This window comes from Eublepharis macularius, chromosome 11 (assembly GCF_028583425.1).
Source record: "Eublepharis macularius isolate TG4126 chromosome 11, MPM_Emac_v1.0, whole genome shotgun sequence".
NCBI lineage: Eukaryota > Metazoa > Chordata > Lepidosauria > Squamata > Eublepharidae > Eublepharis > Eublepharis macularius.
The window spans coordinates 61,985,810-62,003,692 of record NC_072800.1 but is presented as its reverse complement, the minus strand read 5'-3'; the positions used below and the strand labels follow the sequence as shown (position 1 = coordinate 62,003,692).

Below are 17,883 nucleotides of genomic sequence, written 5' to 3'. Positions count from 1 at the left end.
CGAAGCATTACGAATGCTTTGGAAAGCTTTGTTTTGGTATTTCTGAATCCTGGCCCTGATTTGGAAATCACAAAGCTTTCCAAATTTGGACCGATTTGGGTATTTTACCCAAATCGGATACCCGAAGCACACAACCCCAATTAGCAACACATTACCAGTATAAAACATCAAATCCCTTTTTGGCTCCTAGCCCTTCTGGATTTCCTTATAAGGGGAATTTTTGTTCTTTCATTTATTCTCTCCTATGCATATACAGTGAAAAAGCTAAGAAGTATAATGTATGGAATGCGTGTAAGAAAATACATAAAATTAACCACATTACTTTAAAAGTCATTAGTATCAAGTAGGTTCATACAGAGGAAATGAAGGGTACAGCATCTTTTATAATGCAACAGATATTCATTACATAATATTTGTGTTAAACAATTAAATCTCCCAAGATCTGTTCTTTCTTCCTTGAATCATAACAGCTATCTGCCAGTTTATGCATCTGGTGCAAAAATAGCCAGTGATTCAGTGTTACCTTGTTTCTTCCAGTTTAACACTGGATTGTAATAGTGGCTGTGAGTGAAGTACCATCAGGATTTGGGGGGGGTTTGGTGGACTGCTTTTTTACCTGAGTCCAGTTGTATCATGAAATCATAGATGCCCATGGCATTAATAGGACTTTGGAAATTAAATGCAGCTGAAGGACTTCAGGTATGATGCCTCTTCTACATGTTTACTATTGAAATGATAATGTTTCCAGTTTAAGGGATGCTGATAATGGATGGATGCTAATAATGGATGCTTGTTGAAAGTGCAGTTTGAGGGGAAAAAAGTGTCTCTGGTCATCATGTGGAGTTAAAATGTCATATTTTCAGAAAATAAGCTGTGAAAGGATATGCCAAATTAAAGTGCAATACTAAAACATTCACTTTGTCCTGAAACACTTGTTTAACTTACTGGCTTGGTTTTAAACAGATTCTAATATTGAACTTTATTGTTGCAGTGAATTGAATTCAAAACTGCAGGACACTTTGGAACAAATTGAGGTGAGAGCCCATCATTTGAATTTTTACAGAAAGTTAATTCTTTAGTGCATCAACTTTAAATGGCTTTGGCTATTCAGATAGCATTTTTCTTGGTTGTAGGTGGGGAAATGAACATTTCAACCTGAATTGTAGTTTGATATTATATAATTAACAGACTCTGCCTTTTGACGATGTTCATTTTTTAAAACCTTCTTAGGAGCAGCTAGATGTTGCGCTTTCCAAAATCTGCAAGAACTTTGATATCAACCACTATACCAAGGTTCAGCAGGCTTACAGACTACTGGGGAAAACACAGGTTAGCATACTTGGTTTGAAATTATGTGTTGCTACATGGGGGATTAGTCTTTATGATTATTTTGGCTCCTACTTATTGGAGTCAAAGGGTAGTTATGACACAATGTACAAAATGTATGTTTCCTACAAATACTGTCTAGTCATGAGCGTATGAAACTGTTTTATACAGAGTCAGACCATTGATTTGTCCAGGTCAATACTGTATTCCTTAACTAGTAGTCAGGTCTCAGGCAGAGAAGTGTCTGTCGCTTTTGATCAGAGATTGCAGTGATCACAATGCAGTTCTACGTTTAGTGACTTCAATGGACATAGAAGGGCGCAACTGTGTTTAGGATTGCACTGCTGAGCTAGCAAAAATAAGTGCTTTGCTGCTGTGTTGTGATCCCTTCCTAATCTTAGTAGATTCCTGATATATAGCCTGTGTCATTGGGAATGAGGTTGCAATGTATAGCGGCTGCAGGAGAAAAGTATACATAAAACATCTGAAAGAAACGCAGCTCACACTGGTATCTGAAGAAGGGAGCTTTTACCCTGAAAATCTTATGGGTCTCTAAGGTGCCACTGGACTCAAATTCTGCTGTCGAACTCACATTGTCTTTATGTGATTGATCATTCATTCTCCAGCAGCTGCACACTCCTCCCATATTATTTGTGCCTTGGATATGCACAGATCTACCTTTTGAAATTGTTTTATGTTTCCAAGGGTGACTTGGAAGTGATTTTTGAATGCTAATAAATCTTTGATAAAGTGCTCTAGATTTCTTATGCTGGCAGTCAGTCCTGTTGGAAGGGAGACTCATCAGCCACTTGCTACACTTTTGTTCTCTTCCTACAGCTAGTTGTCTCTGCCTTCTTTTACTTAAATGGCCTTTCATTGGTGGTGGAAGTAACTGTGGATTTACTAGCCCATGAGAGGATTTATTGTTATCCAGTTTCACGCTTGAAACAATCCTTCATATTTTAGCCATTCTGTTCCCTACAGCCAACCTGTTTTCCATCTGAATTATTAGATCTTCCATCTTTTTTGCTGTAAGGCTTATTAACTGTTACGTATACAAAGCCCACCCAGTGTACTTTCCAGAATGAGATATGCTCTGCCACTTTTACATCTAGTGTCCATTCATTTTCCTTTGTCAAAAGTGCTATGATTGAAACTGTAGCCACGGTTGTTTAACCTGCAGGGCTTCTTGATGAAGTGTTGAATTGTTTTTACTGTTGGCTTGTATGTCCTCAGCCTCCTGATGAAGTAACTTTAGCTGCCTGGTATTGTGGTCAGTGGTAAAATGTTGTCACTAATGTAAAGATGTTCCCCAAATATGCTTAATAATTTTGTTGCTTTGAGAGCTGTTAACTCTTCTGGAGGACAATACTACACTGTTCAGGAATACTCAGTTCTGACATTGGTCCCTGGTGCTAGTTTTCACAAAGGTTTCATCTGGTGGAATCTTTCCACTTTTTCCACAGGTTCAAGAGGCAGGACAGGCAATCCTTCTTCACTGCAACTCTGTCCAGCATGGCTTTTTAATCTGCCAGGGTCCTATGACCAGTGGCTGGCCAGGGTTGTTATGCAGAGGCAGGTAATGGCAAACCACCACCAGGGGCTTTCTTCCCTCTTACGCCAGAAGCAAAAGCAGCCCAAATCCAACCCACTGACTGCAGCCCCTTTTACTTTGGTCCTTTTCGCACTTACGGTTTAAACTGCCATTTATGAGCATTTGCCTCGATCGCACTGGCTTCAGCTTGGCACTCCCATGTTCCACACTGTCCAAGGCAGTTCTGATTTGACGTCTTGTTTTTAATTTTAGACTGACTTTGAAGCCTCGGTGCAGTTTTGGGCTTTGGGGGCTCTGCAATTCATGTCACACTTTTTTAAAAAAACTTTGAGCATGTGTAGTAATGTTGCAGTGTTGGAACCCATTCCCCCAGCTTTTGCTGATTGGGCTGTCCCCACTGGAGAGGTAATTGATGGCAGAGTTCCAGGGGAGAATGTGTACCACTCTCATTTGTTTTTGTTTTTTAAACCAAGCCAAGAAAGGGTTAAAATGCTTCTGCTTCTTTCCCTTGCTGCTGCTTTGATTTGCAAATCGACATTTGCAGAAGACACTGGGAGGGAGGGAAAAGCAGCCATTTAACCCTTACCTGACTTTTAAAGCCAGGAGAAATGAGGAGTAACTTTACAACACTTGCCTAGTTTTGAAATAAATAAATAAAAAGAGTTTGTTCATACCACGGAGGGAGGAAGGGGAAGGCAGCTATTTAACTCTTTCCTGGCTTTTAAAGTCAGCAGGGAATAAGCAGCAAGGTTAGGAATCATTCCTGGTTTTGGAAAAAAATAAGTGTGTGTGTGCATACACGGGAGGAAGGAAGCCAACAGAGAAGCAGCCTTATGACCCTTACCTGTATTTACTGGTAAAAATGGCAGAAGAGGAGTTCAGAGAGCTGAGGAGGGTGGGAGTGGTTAATTCTGCACAGACCAGTCATCTCCCGGGGAAAAGGAGAGGGGGGAGAAGAGAAGAGGATGGGGAGTCTAGAGTTCATATGGACATTAATTGTGCCAGCTGCGACTTGGCAGCGGCTTAAAAATAACATCGTGGTATGTCTACAGGGGGAAAGGGGATACCCTGGACAAACATCGCTACCGTGTTCCATGACTACCTTGCAAGTGTGAAACTCCTGCAAACATGGAAAGCAGAACAGATACTGAAATGTTTTAAAGTCCGAGTGTGAAAAGGGCCTTTGCCTCATAGAAAGCACTGACAGCCATTCAGTTGTACAGGAGAGAATAAATGTGTTGTGCTTGGCTAGGTGTCCCTGGCTCTGGTGACCTCGATAGCACTTGTTCACTTTTATAAGAGAAAATTAAGCCACAAAGTACCTGAATTCTCTAGTGTGGAACAGCTAACAGCACAGGACGTACACTGTGCTCGGTGAGGAGGAACCAGGGAACTGGCTTTTAAATGATGCATTTTGCTTTTTCTCCCCCCTTTCATCAGACAGCGATGGACCAACTGCATATGCACTTTACTCAGGCCATTCACAACACAGTATTCCAAGTTGTTCTTGGGTATGTAGAGCTGTGTGCCGGAAACACGGACACCAAATTTCAGAAGCTTCAGTACAAAGACCTCTGCACAGTACGTAGTAATTAATGGGTGATGGTTGAAGCATTTTGCATATATTATTGAATGTGCCTGTGCCCTGCTAAAAAGAAATCGTAAGCCCTCTTTCAGCCTTAATCACCCTGCTGCATTACTCTGCTGTATTGGTATAAAATACAAAAAGTAAGAGAAGCCATGTTGGATCAGGCCAATGGCCCATCCAGTCCAACACTCTGTGTCACACAGTGGCCAAAAACCAGGTGTCCTCAGGAGGTCTGCCAGTGGGGAAGGGACACTAGAAGCCCTCCCACTGATTGCCCCCCCCAAACACCAAGAATACAGAACATCACTGCCCTAGACAGAGAGTTCCATCTATACCTTGTGGCTAATAGCCACTGATGGACCTCTGCTCCATATGTTTATGCAATCCTCTCTTGAAGCTGTCTATGCTTGAAGCTGCCACCACCTCCCGAGGCAGTGAATTCCATGTGTTAATCACCTTTTGGGTGAAGAAGTATTTCCTTTTATCCATTCTAACCCGACTGTTCAGCAATTTCATTGAGTGCCCACGAGTTCTTGTATTGTGAGAAAGGGAGAAAAATACTTCTTTCTCTACCTTCTGTATCCCATGCATAATCTTGTAAACCTCTATCATGTCACCCCTCAGTTGTCGTTTCTCCAAGCTAAAGAGCCCCAACCTTTCTTCATAGGGGAAGTGTTCCATCCCTTTAATCATTCTAGTTGCCCTTTTCTGCACTTTTTCCAGTGCTATAATATCTTTTTTGAGGTGTGGTGACCAGGATTGTACACAGTATTCCAAATGAAGCTGTACCATTGATTTATACAGGGGCATTATGATACTAGCTGATTTGTTTTCAATTCCCTTCCTAATAATCCCCAGCATAGCATTGGCCTTTTTTATTGCCGTTGCACACTGTATTGACATTTTCAGTGAGTTATCCACCACGACTCCAAGATCTCTGTCTTGGTCAGTCTCTGTCAGTTTGGACCCCATCATTGTGTATTTATATTTGGGATTTTTGGCCCCAATGTGCATTACTTTGCACTTGGCCATGTTGAACCTCATTTGCCACATTGACGCCCACTCGCCCAGCCTTGACAGATCCCTTTGGAGTGCCTCAGAATCCTCTCTGGTTCTCACCACCCCGAACAATTTAGTGTCATCAGCAAACTTAGCCACTTCACAGCTTACTCCCAACTCCAAATCATTAATGAACAAGTTAAAAAGCACTGGACACAATACTGAGCCCTGCGGTATCCCACTGCTTACCACCCTCCATTGTGAATATTGCCCATTTATACTCACTCTCTGCTTCCTATTCATTAGGAAGTTGAAAAATGACTCTGGGTTAAAGAAACCTTTTAAAACTTCATTTTACTTACATTTCATCCACTATTTCCTACCAAGCGTACAACGTTAACATCAGATGTTCCACCTATCTGCCAGTAAAAAGCAAAGGCATGTAATCTGTGAGTTTAAGGGCAATGTATGAAGAGAGCGTATTTATTTATTTAGGATATTTTTATGCCCCCTCTTCAGAGTCCTGCTTGAGGCAGCTTATGATCACAATATAAAAACAAGCCAATAAAAACAAGCCATTGGAAATATGTAGCATAAAAACTGTCCATAAAACCGAAGCAGACTGTTAAAGAAGCTGTTAAGATAAAATCCCCTAATTAAAAGCCTGGGTAAAAAAGAACTGTTTTATCCTGATGTCTAAAGGACAATAAAGTAGGTGGTAGGCGAGCCTCAAAGGGGAGGACGTTCCAAAGGTGAGGTGCCACCACAGAAAATGCCCTGTCTCGGGTTGCCACTTACCTCACCTCTGAAGGCAGGGGCACAGAGAGCAGGGCTTCAGAGACAGATCTTAACTGGCAGGCTGGACAGTATGGGAGGAGATGGCATTAATGATAATTTGAGTAATTGTGTCTAACCTATCCTAAGATGACATCCTGCCTTGTGGCTTATAGAACAGAATCCAGAGTATTTCAGAATGTAACAAATATAATTTTTAGGTCTGCCAGATTTTTATAGCTCAGTGAACTTAGCACATCTTGAACATCTTTGTTCCACATAGCCATGTGGACTTCATCCATTAAAAATTATTGGAGAAAATTCCACTGTTGGGGATAGATGGTACATAAATCCAGTCTTAACAGCTTTTCAGTTCTTCCTGTTGAAAGACGCTCATGAGAAGTTGAATATACCAAAATCAATATACTAGCTTATTTAGGGACAGTGAAAATGGATGTATTTTTTTAAAACAGTGCTTAAATATTTGTGTGGTGTGGTGCTTATTAATACTGAATATTAGGTCATTGGTACATTCATAGCCTTGTTAAGTGTGCTCCTCAATACCACTGCAATGTTGTAACTGTTCACAAATACCTTTAGAATCTTCTGCTATTCAAGAAGAGCAAAAATAACTAATTACTACTGAATTGTTATACTGATCTGCTGGCAACTTGTCAATTTCCTTTGATATCTGGAAGAAATAATTCTATTTTGTCTTCTGTTTGCAATTACCAGTTAGAAAATGGAAGTGTGTATGTACCTATTTTTGCATCTTTTTAATTTTGCTTTTGGTGAACGCTTTAAAATGAGAAAGCAGATGAAAGCATCAGAGTTTTTTCTTGTATGTTCTGCAGCACATTACATCAGACAGTTACATTCCATGCCTTGCTGACCTCTGCAAAGCTCTGTGGGAGGTAATGCTTAGTTACTATCGAACCATGGAGTGGCACGAGCGATACGATTGTGATGAGTCTGCTTCACTTTCTGGTAGGCAATGGTATTTGAAACTAACATCAAAATGAAATATAATAATAAAGAAAAATAATAACATTCAATTTATATATTGCTCTTCAGGACAACTTAATGCCACATTCAGAGCGGTTTACAAAGTGTGCTATTATTATCTTCATGACAATCACCCTGTGAGGTGGGTGGGGCTGAGAAAGCTCTGAGAGAGCTGTGATTGACCCAAGGTCACCCAGTTGGCTTCAAACAGAGGAGTGGGGGATCAAACCTGGTTCTCCAGATTAGAGCCTTGCTGCTCTTAACCACTACACCAACGTGTGCTCCTAGTTTCCACTTCAACAGAATAATGGCAGGTCCAGTACATCTGATCTATGTGAATAGCAGTATGAATTGCAATAGAAAACTCTATGTAAAAATACTAATTTTATTTGATTGGAATCTTTTTGTGTCAGTGTATACTTTTCGTAATATTTTTGGGTGATCTTCTGATGTTTTTGTTGTTGTTGGAAGTTATACTGGGTGATTTTCAGTGTAGCCCTAAGCGGAGTTACGTCCTTGTAAGTCCTTTAAAGTTAATGGGCTCAGAGAAGTATAATTCTGTTTAGGATTCCTTTGTTCATCTGGAAGTTACTTTGATAGCCTTTTGTTTCTTTAGGGGTCCAGCAGATTTAGCAACACTTGTTCAGTGAAGAATTATACTATTGGTTAACTCTAATCCAGGTGTCTTCAATGCAGTTGAGCTTGCATGCACTTCTAGAATGTTGAGAATGGGTGATGTCACAAAATGATTACCATGGAGGCCCAAGGCCAATCACTCCCATTCCACCATCAGAGGCAGAGCAGCACCTGACTCCTTCCTGCTTGGCTCGCAGGACACTGTACACTTCTCACTCTGGGAGGAGGTGCTGGGGACCCACCAATTAACAGCTGCCATGCTACCATCAGAGGCAGATATTTTATTTTTTTGTATTTTTAATGATTACTTTTACATTGTAAACTGCCTTGAGTGCTGCAAAGTAGAAAAACAGTGAATAAATGTGTAATGATTCCAAGTAAATGTGTGCATGTGTCTTTAAATGCTTGGTTTGACCTAGGTGAAGAGTGGGGGTGAAAGAGAGGAATGAGTGAGCAATATGATTGGTTGACTGAGATTGTGGGCGGAGTGAATGCAGTTGAGACTGAGAGTGCAGGGAGAAAGGGGGGAGAGAGAAGAAAGCAGGCTAGCTGTGTGCTGCCTGAATATGTTGGAGTGTTTATGAGAGAAATATAACCTGTGTGGAACCTGAACTGAGCATGTTTGTGAAAGGACACTCAGTCAGGGAAAGAGAGGCCAGCTGTGTGAATGAGAGTAAATGAAGTAACTTTAAGAACTAAGAACTACTTTTATGAAACCAATACGCTTCTTGAAAAATAAACATTTATTTTGTTTTATTATATCCCAGTGTAGCTGTCATTGCTATATCCCATTCATATCCTCAGGGCCACATAGAACCATGAAGGAGCCTGATGCTTAAACACGTTACCAAAGGGGAAATTTGAATAAAATATTTTGGAATAACACATTCCTGGTGGCAGCAAACTACCCAGAGGGTGCAAGGGGAAGATTAAAAGAAAAATCTACCCCAAAGAAAGTGAAGATCATAACGAAACGTTTTAAATAAATAAATCAGAAAACAGCTGCTATAAAGTACTGGGGCCAATCACAAGATATTGGTTAGTTGCTAGGGAAGCATCGTCCTACTAGGAAGTCAGTTTGTTCTGGGTTCTTGTTTTCCAGAAAGATAGAGGAAAGCCAGGAATAGGTCTTTGGTTTGGGGAAGAAACAAATGAGCAGCAGAAGCCCATGGCTGGCATCACCCATGTAAACATTTAGCCTGTATTAGGGATATGGACCTACAAAAAATTTAGAAATTCTCAATTTTTTTTTTTACTGCATCTGAGAAAAAAATCAGATTTCCCTGAATTCTGAATTGATTTTCTAATTCAGTTCAGGTATTTCTGAACAATTCGGCCATTGTTTTCTATGGGAAATTCACTAAGGAAGATATCGGGTGGGCTGAAGGGGTCATTTTTCAACTAAACATCACTGAATTTGTAGGAAACCTACTCCTGACTGTCTCTAAAGATCCACCAAGTTTCATGAAGAATTGAGTCCTGAGGGCCAATGTTATGGGCCCCCAAAGAAGGTGTCCCCACCTATTCTGCACTATTCCATATGGGAAAATATCTGGGGGCTATCCAGGGTCTGGGGATGGCATTTTTCATGCAAACACCACCAAATTTTCAGGGGACGTACAGGAAGATTGGTCCCTGGGGGCCAGTTCTATGAGCCCCTGAACAAGGTGGCCCCAGCCACTCTATTGTTTCCTGTGGCAACTTAGCCCAACAGAAGCAAACTAAAGCAAGGGAATGCCAGTGTTTCCCCACTGGCTGAACCCAATGTCTGGCTGATTCTGCTGGGCTAAGTTGCAACAGTGTTGCTTCAGTTTGGTTTGGGTGGAATGGATGTGATTCTTTGATGTGATGATGATCCCCTTGCTTCACTTTGGTTTGCGGGGGGGGGGGAGGGGGGAGGGATTCCATTCCTGTACTTCAGTTTGGTTCTATTGGGATTTCTCTGGTATGAGCTCAGCTTGCATTTGGGAGTGTGCCTTGGCCGTGGCAGCCTTGCCCAAGTGTGTTTCTGCAATGGACGTCAGCTTTGACTTTTCCCCCATAGGAAACAATGGAGTGGCTGGGGGCACCTTGTTCAGGGGCTCATAGAATTGGTCCCCAGTGTCCAATCTTCCTGAAATTTGGGGGTTATTTGGAGGACAGTTGTTTGTAGGTCACCTAAAAATTTGGTGGAGCTTGCATGAAAAATGCCACTCCCAGACCCCAGATGCCCCCCAGATATTTTCCCCATAGGGAATAATGAGGAATGGGTGGGGGCACCTTTGGGGACCCATACAATTGGACCATAGGGTCCAATCTTCATGAAAACTGGGGGGTCTTTAGAGAACATTCCAGGGTAGGTCCCCACCAAATTTGGTGGTTTGGTTGAAAAATGTCTCAAGTCTACTGGATGGATAGCTCCCGGAGTGATTTTCCCACAGAAATCAATGACTGAATTTTACCGGGTTTTTTTTTTTTTTTTTGGAAATTCAGTAAACATTCAGGATGCGTAATTTTTTTATTTGGAATACCTGGATTTTACTCAATCAGCCACAATTTGGTATTTTAATCTGAATTCTGAACTGAACGGCATACCTCTAGCCTGTATGACAGTTCCTAATTTTGTCAAGATGAGACTTCTTAGAACACTTTTTTATTCTAGAGGCAGGGAAGGAGTAATGGTGAATGACATTTTAAGAACTTCATTCCTCTCAAATTTTGAAACAGAGTGAGCATGGAGTAAATGAGAGGAGCGTAGAGAATATGTTACTTTGGCTCATAAAAAAACAAATAGTTCCTGTTTTTTGGCAGCTTGAATGAAAAAAAAACCCTAAATTTCTTTTCCAGATGGAGGCAATATGACGGGCAGTGAAGAGACCAATTTTGACCGCAGTTACGTGAAAAAGAAATTGGAACATGGACTTTCACGAATATGGCAGGTCTGTTTTTAGAGCTGGCAAAATGCTTCCCCCCCATTGTTATTTTTGTGCTAAAAATCTTAGTAATGTGGCAATACATTCTCCCAGTCTGTTTGTAGTGTCCGGCTAAATTGGGCTTATTTTTGCAGCATATTGTTATGTTCTTCAAACAGGCTTTAAAAGAAAATTCAAAACACTTTCAGGATATATAAACCAAGGTCTTGCAGTAACTATTATTTCCTAGGCAATATTTTGCCTACAGTCCCTTTAATACAAATTCACAATACCGTCTGAATTTTTTTTTGTTCTTTAAAAGCTGTTGCTGATTTGTCTTATGCAATTGAATGTTCTCTAGGAAATAATGGCCAGGGCAAAACTTCCTATATTTCTGGCTGTGTGCTGTTTTTACTTTTTAAAAATTGTTTTCCCAAAGTGATGAATTTAATAAGTCTTACTAAGGTTCTATTACATAGTAAACCTGAAGCTCGTTTGAAGGTGTGAGATGGAATACAAATCCAAAAGCCAGTATGGTTAGAGTGTCAAACTAGGATCAGATTGGATCCCTACTTAGCCATAATGCTCATTGACTCACCTTGGTTCAGTCACTGTCTCAGTCCAGCTGACCTCATTGAGTCATTGTAAAGATAAAAGTGGGTGGGGTAATCATATACGTTAGCCTGAACTCCTTAGATGAAGAGTTGGCTAAAAATGAAAGAAAGAAAGATGTACAGGCCATACTTACTTAAGCTAACACACTTGTCTTTGGAACCTCTACTCTGAAGAATCTTTTTTTAATCCTCACACAAGTCATATTGTAGCAATTAAGAATAAACTAACCAAGTGCTTTTAAGGCCCCATTATAATTAATGGGATAGAGTTGAGCAGGTGTCCAACTATCTTGCCTGAAATTATTCAGTCAAAAAAGTGTCTGGACATCCTTATCAATGCTGAATTCTGACTTCAAGGGGAAAATAAGTACTGATGCTATGGATAAAGAGAGGGAAGCTTGAAGCAACAAGAGAGCCTTACTTCTTCAGCTGCATTCAGCTGTTGATCTTCTTCCTCAGGACATCTGTTCAGTACTTCCCTCTGCCCTTCCTGGCCCCAGTAGCAATGATTCCTCCAGCAGGAGTGAGCTTGAGAGACATCAGTCCCTCCTGAAGGGAAATTTATGAGCTGTCTTCCTGTGCCTTTGCCATCAAATGCTTTTATTCAGCTTGCCAACATACATGATAGACATTTCTCCATACCAAACATTATTATCAGCAGCAGCAGTTTGCAACCCAATCTGCTGCTATCCCTTCCCCATAAACAGAGCTTCCCTTTCATCCCTTCACAAACCCATGTTTTGTCCTTTCCTGGCTTAGGGAATGTGGCCAGATGGTAAAAGAGCAAGGGGGAGGGCTGTGGAATATCCTAGTTTACTTCAGAGTTAAAAACTTTAGGAATTCACTGAAACAGCTGGATGGATGGGGGGAAGGAAACTAACCACCCTTAGCCTAGAGCAAGGAAGAGCCTTGGCTGCTCCTAGTCTTCCCTTCCTACTCTGTTCCTGTCTTGTTTACTGCAACTAACTAATAACATGTGGGCTGCATACATAGGGAGGTGTTGCCAGTAACCTGGCAATACAAGGAAATTTGGGATAGCATCCAGGGATTCTGCTTGGAGGTGAAAAAGAGGGCAAGCAGCAGACTAGCCAATATTTATGAGGAAGCTGTGGTCTGTTGTGTACTAGTGGCAGACTAAGATTGGTGCAAAAAAAGGTGGTTGACTGATTGATTGTAAAGTCAGAATAGAGACAGAGGCTCTCCTTTTTGTATAGGCTGCAGCTTCTTTGTAACTTTAAAAATGATTTTGAATGATCGCCTTTCAACTCTCCCCTCCTTTCCCAATAAAATATGTTGGCCATCGATGCCCTGCACTTTAAGGATGAACACAGAGCTCTTTAAAAGATTTCAGTTGTTTCTGCCCAGTGGCAATATAATCGTGGGTGACCAATACAAAAGTATGTGTCAGATAGTCTGGAGTTATTCAGTATGCTTGTATTTTGTAGGATGTACAGCTGAAAGTGAAGACCTATTTGCTGGGGACAGACATGTCTAACTTCAAATATGATGACTTCATCTTTGTGCTGGATATTATCAGCAGGTATTGGTGTGTGTAAGGGGAGAGGCATCCATTTGGTGAAGTTACGCAATACAGAAAAAACTAACAATGATTTCTAAGAAATTAGGTGATAAATGGTTGTATTTGAAGGGTGGTGCAATTGGTCCTACTCTGTTTCAAAGTAGAATATCTGAGTTGTACTGAAGATAAAATGGACTGCTGTGGATTTATTTCTCCAGTATCAAAACAGTTCTTAGTCTTTGATCAGTCCAGTTTATGAGAGACAAACTGATTCGGAGAGTTGACTTTGGTAAGACTAGATCAACTTAGGTCCAAATACTCTGGTTTAACTGGTTCATAGATCAGATTGCCCATGTTAGTAGGAGAATGCAAATGTCTTCAGATGTATCGGCCACATCTACAAAACAGTCTGGACCAATTAAAACTCCCCTTTCATGGCTTTCCTTTAGGAACTTTTAGGCATTGTTACTTAGCTGGGAAAACTCTGAAAGGTCCTTCAGAAGTAAGTGTCCAGAGTTGCATGAGTGGTGTTGGAACCAAAGCAGTTTACAAGACTTAAATGTAGAAGTGAGCCACTGTTAACAATCAGAGTGCCTGGTTGGCAAGACCGCACTATTGAGTCTTCACAGCAGTGGTTGATAAGGCATGCCTTGTAATTAAGTGTGCCTTCTAAATTAGTCCTATAAATTATAAGTAACATTTATCACCCAAAAAGTGTGAGACCCAACTGACATTTTTTCTTTGAGTTCCAAGTGTAGGGATTCATTGCGAGTTGGCTTGATGCTTCAGTTTCTTCCCTAAGGTGAAAATCACGATGAATAAGCAGACTTGTTATTAGAGAGCAGAATCTGTATAGACTCCAGAGCACTACATATTTTAATTGCTTGGCTGGAAATCTCTTTGCATTTTGGTTCTTTGTTGATATGAACAGATGGCACATAATAAGAGAGAATAATACTTTATATACAGGTTTATATTCCGTGGGGTTTGGAAGACATAAATGCAGAGAAGATGGGGAATTGTCCTTGAATTAATAAATGTTTCAGTAACAGTTCTTGACTCCTGTATGTTAAAATAAGCATATAACTGGAAATGATTTCTTATAGGCTGATGCAAGTTGGAGAAGAATTTTGTGGCAGCAAGTCAGAAGTTTTGCAAGAATCAGTTAGAAAACAAAGTGTTAATTATTTCAAGAACTATCACAGGTAATTTGACAAACTGGTTATCGGTTGCAGGGTTATATTCACTTTTAAAATCATGATTATAACCTTTTTGGTTGAAAAATGATGCTTATGGGTCCTTTCCAAGGCTGTTCTGACATTTGAGGGAGGGCGCATTTGAGCCGGACCCAACAGTAACCATCAGGTAACTTCCTACCACCTGACTTGCATGAGTCACCCAAGCCCAGCTGCTTGCTACTGTTCAACAGCAGCCACCCCATGAAAGCCAGTGTTTTATAATGGTTAGAGTTTCAGACTAGGATCTGAGAGATCCAGGTTCAAATCCCCGCTCTGCAATGGAAGCTCAGTAGGTGACCTTGAGCTAGTCACACACACTCAGCCTAACCTGCCTCACAGAGCTGCTGTGAGGATAAAATGGTGGAGCAGAGAACAATGTAAGACTCTTTGGCTCTTGTTTCAAGGTTGGAGATTCAGCTTGAACCATGGTCTGACCATCATCTGCTGAAGACAAGGCGGAATATGGTGCCAAAGCCCCGCAAAAATGGGTGTGGTTAGAGTGCTTGTCTAGGACCAAGGTTCGAATCCCCTTTCTGCCATAGAAGCTTGCTGGGTGACTTTGGGTCAGTACACATTCTCAGCCTAACCTACTTACAGGGTTGCTGTGAGGATAAAATGGAGGAGAGGAGAATGATGTAAGCAACTTTGGGTTCTCATTGGGGAGCAAGGTGGGGTATAAAGGAGGCCAAATAAATAAAATAGTCTGCTCATGTATCCACAATCCTCTGGGGGATTTTAGGATTTGGAACCAAGCTTAGTCGAGGCTGTTTAGAACATGAAGTTCCTTGAAGCTGTTGACAAAGACCTCATTGGCCTCTCCTGCCCAACCCGGTGGTTTGCTGTGGAGCTGGGTGACCAAAAGAGGGCCGGAAGATGTCTAGAAAGATGCTGGTGGAACTCTCACTGAACCCGACAAAGCTTTCTGTTAGGGCCTATTGGAAGACTTATGAAGTGGCTGTGATAGCAGTGAAGAAATGTTATTTTCTTCAACCATTGCATTAGCCAGTTCACAACCCTACCAACTCAACATCTTCTGACTCCCAAATCTAAACTTTTACTGTCTCAGGAACAGACAGTTAGCTGTGATATTTTTATGAGGTTTTTTATTGATAAAATAGCATGAATGCGCTCTGATGTATAACATTTGTGTGAGAGCCAACATGGGGCAGTAGTTAGAGTGTCAGACTAGGATCCTGGAAGACCTGAGTTTGAATCCGTTCTTCTGCCTTGGAAGCTTGCTGGGTGACCTTGGTCCCAGAAACTCTTGCCTGGCCTACCTCATAGGGTTGTTGTAGAAAGATGGAAGAGGGGAGAACTATGTTCGAAGCGGCTTTGAGTTCTCAATTTAGGAGAAAATTAGGATGTGTATAAATGCATTAAAATAAGTCTATAGATTAAGCAATTGCTATAATTGTGCATTTGCAGAAACCATGAAAAGAAAATGCCAGAAATGTTCTAACTACCCTTGCTGATACAATGTTTTGGGGGGAGAGGTGAGAGTAGTGGATGATAATTCTTAGATAAATAAATTTAGCCCCGGTACTTCTTGCTAATCTGAGCAAATAGTCCTTAATGGTGACTGTTAGATACGGATGTTGAGTGGCTGCTGTAAAGCCTTGTTTCGTTAGCGGCATCTCCAAAGCCTTTTGAAGATGTGAAGATTTCTACCCAGCCATAAATGTACTATTCACATGTTGTATCCTGAATGACATGATGTTTTTAGGGGACTGAGGCTTGTCTAATTAAAGCACATGCAGCTCTTTTTTTCCATTGTGTATTTAATTAAGAAATGTTACATGCTTTTGAAGGTGCATTAGTACATAAAAACAATCTTGCAGATATTTATAGAGCATAGCCTTTTAGTTCATCTTGACATACATGAACAAGTGGGCTGTAGATGTAGTGATGCAAACTGTTAGCTGTAGTCCAGGGAGGGCATCAAGAACACTGATGTATAAAACCTGAGGGGGGGGGCGTACTGCATGCATGAAGCATTTTAATGGGAAGTGCCATTATTTTTGAGAGGCTGAGAGGTGTTTGTGTGGGAGTATTTGTGAAGACCCCCTGTTGGTGAAAGAGGCAAAGGTTTCTAGAAGGATCTGATTGATTTGCTTTTGTAGGTGCAAAACTAAGGTTATGTTTTCCTATGGAAATAGAGCATATCAGATATCCAGATGTTAGGGCATTAATTTGGGAGATTTCTTGTGATATTTCAATGGCATTGCAGCCAACTTCTTGATTGAAATAATCCAAGGTTCAGTTTTGCGTTCAGGTTTAATCTGATGTAATGTTTTTCTTCCACTGAAAGAGATCTCTTGCTTCTGAGAAGGCCCCCATTAGTTGAAAAGAACCTTTGAATCCAACCCTTTAGCTTGTCTAATGACACAGAATGAATGCCTGATTGCACCCTGTGACACAACATCTTGGGAGCACCGGAATGTGGGCATGCTCATGATAGATTTTTCAGAATAACATTGAGCATTCTCTCTGGACTTCTTACCAGATTTAGTCTTCATCCTTGCTTTTTCTGCCTCCATTGGTAGTTCAGCCTAATAATGTCTGCATCAGGTTGCCAACTCAGAATTGGGAAATTCCTGGAGATTTGGAGGTGGAGAGGGCAGGGATTGGGGAGGGCAGGGCATCATCATCATCATCATCATCATCATCATCATCATCATCATCATTTATTAAATTTATAGTCGCCCTCCCTGTGAACGGGCTCAGGGTGGATTACAACATACAGATAAAAACGCATTAATAAAACAGTACATCGAATAATAATAAAAGCCAGATTTAGCAGTATAAAAACAAACTCTGCACGTGTTCCCAGGATGGGATTCACTCCACCCTTCCTGCCAACCATAAGGGGGAGAGAGGGGTGAAGACGTGAGTTGGGGCAGATGACTCATATAGCCCCCCACTAATAGGAGACAGGCAGGGAGGCCAATGGGTGGATAATAACATAGTTTTGCCTTCAAAGCATTCATTTTCTCCTGGAGAACTGGTAGCTATATTCTGGAGATCAGTTGTAATTCCAGAAGATTTCCTGGCCCCACTTGGAGCTAGGCAACCCTACTTCTGACCCATCTTTCGGCTTCAAACTTTTGTGTACTGACATGCTGAACTTCAGTAGCTGAAACTGCTGACTGCTTAAGTGACAATGCACTTGTTGAACAGTTAATGATTTCTTTAAAAGATGTAGTGAATGAGAACGATGTTTTAGGGGTGTGCACCACAAAAAAAATTCCAGGTGATCCATATCTGGGTTTCAGGAATACAAAAAAAATTCAGAATCCCTGAAATCTATGTCAGATTCTCTAATCAGGCTAGAGAATCCCAAATCCACTAAATACCTCCCAAGTTTCAGGAAGTCCAGTGCTATGGGCCCCTGAACAAGGTGCACCCCGCCACTGTCCATTGTTTCCTATGGGGGAAATATTTCCAAGACTTTCCAGACAAAGGAAACCTTAAGCAAGGGCAATCCCAGGCCAGAAGCCAGTCCCAAACACAGGTCCCACTTCCCATGCAAGCTGAACCAGCAAAGCCCAACAGAACCAAAATGAAGGAGAGGGAACCAATGCCCAACCAGAGAATCCCAATGTAAGAGAATCCTGACCTGAACTGAAGCAGGGAGGGAGATGAGGCTCGCTGGAGCTGTCACATTTAAAAGGTAGCTCATTTAAAAGGGCTCATTTGGAACTCGGGCTCATGGGGTGGGAATCCACTCTGCCTGCTGCC

General features: G+C 41.3%; 1 protein-coding gene across 2 annotated transcripts in view; it reads left to right on the top strand.

Annotated features, from left to right (window-relative positions):
• Positions 1-17,883, top strand: part of VPS50 (VPS50 subunit of EARP/GARPII complex) — a 125,422-nt gene that overhangs the window by 50,994 nt on the left and 56,545 nt on the right. The window contains exons 10-16 of one of the 2 annotated variants that reach the window (XM_054991497.1): positions 992-1,034; positions 1,231-1,329; positions 4,322-4,462; positions 7,097-7,229; positions 10,710-10,801; positions 12,834-12,928; positions 14,014-14,112. In XM_054991497.1, the coding sequence (XP_054847472.1) occupies positions 992-1,034; positions 1,231-1,329; positions 4,322-4,462; positions 7,097-7,229; positions 10,710-10,801; positions 12,834-12,928; positions 14,014-14,112 (702 nt within the window). Of the gene's footprint in view, positions 1-991; positions 1,035-1,230; positions 1,330-4,321; positions 4,463-7,096; positions 7,230-10,709; positions 10,802-12,833; positions 12,935-14,013; positions 14,113-17,883 lie in introns of both variants that reach the window. The other variant, XM_054991496.1, reaches the window with a different exon arrangement.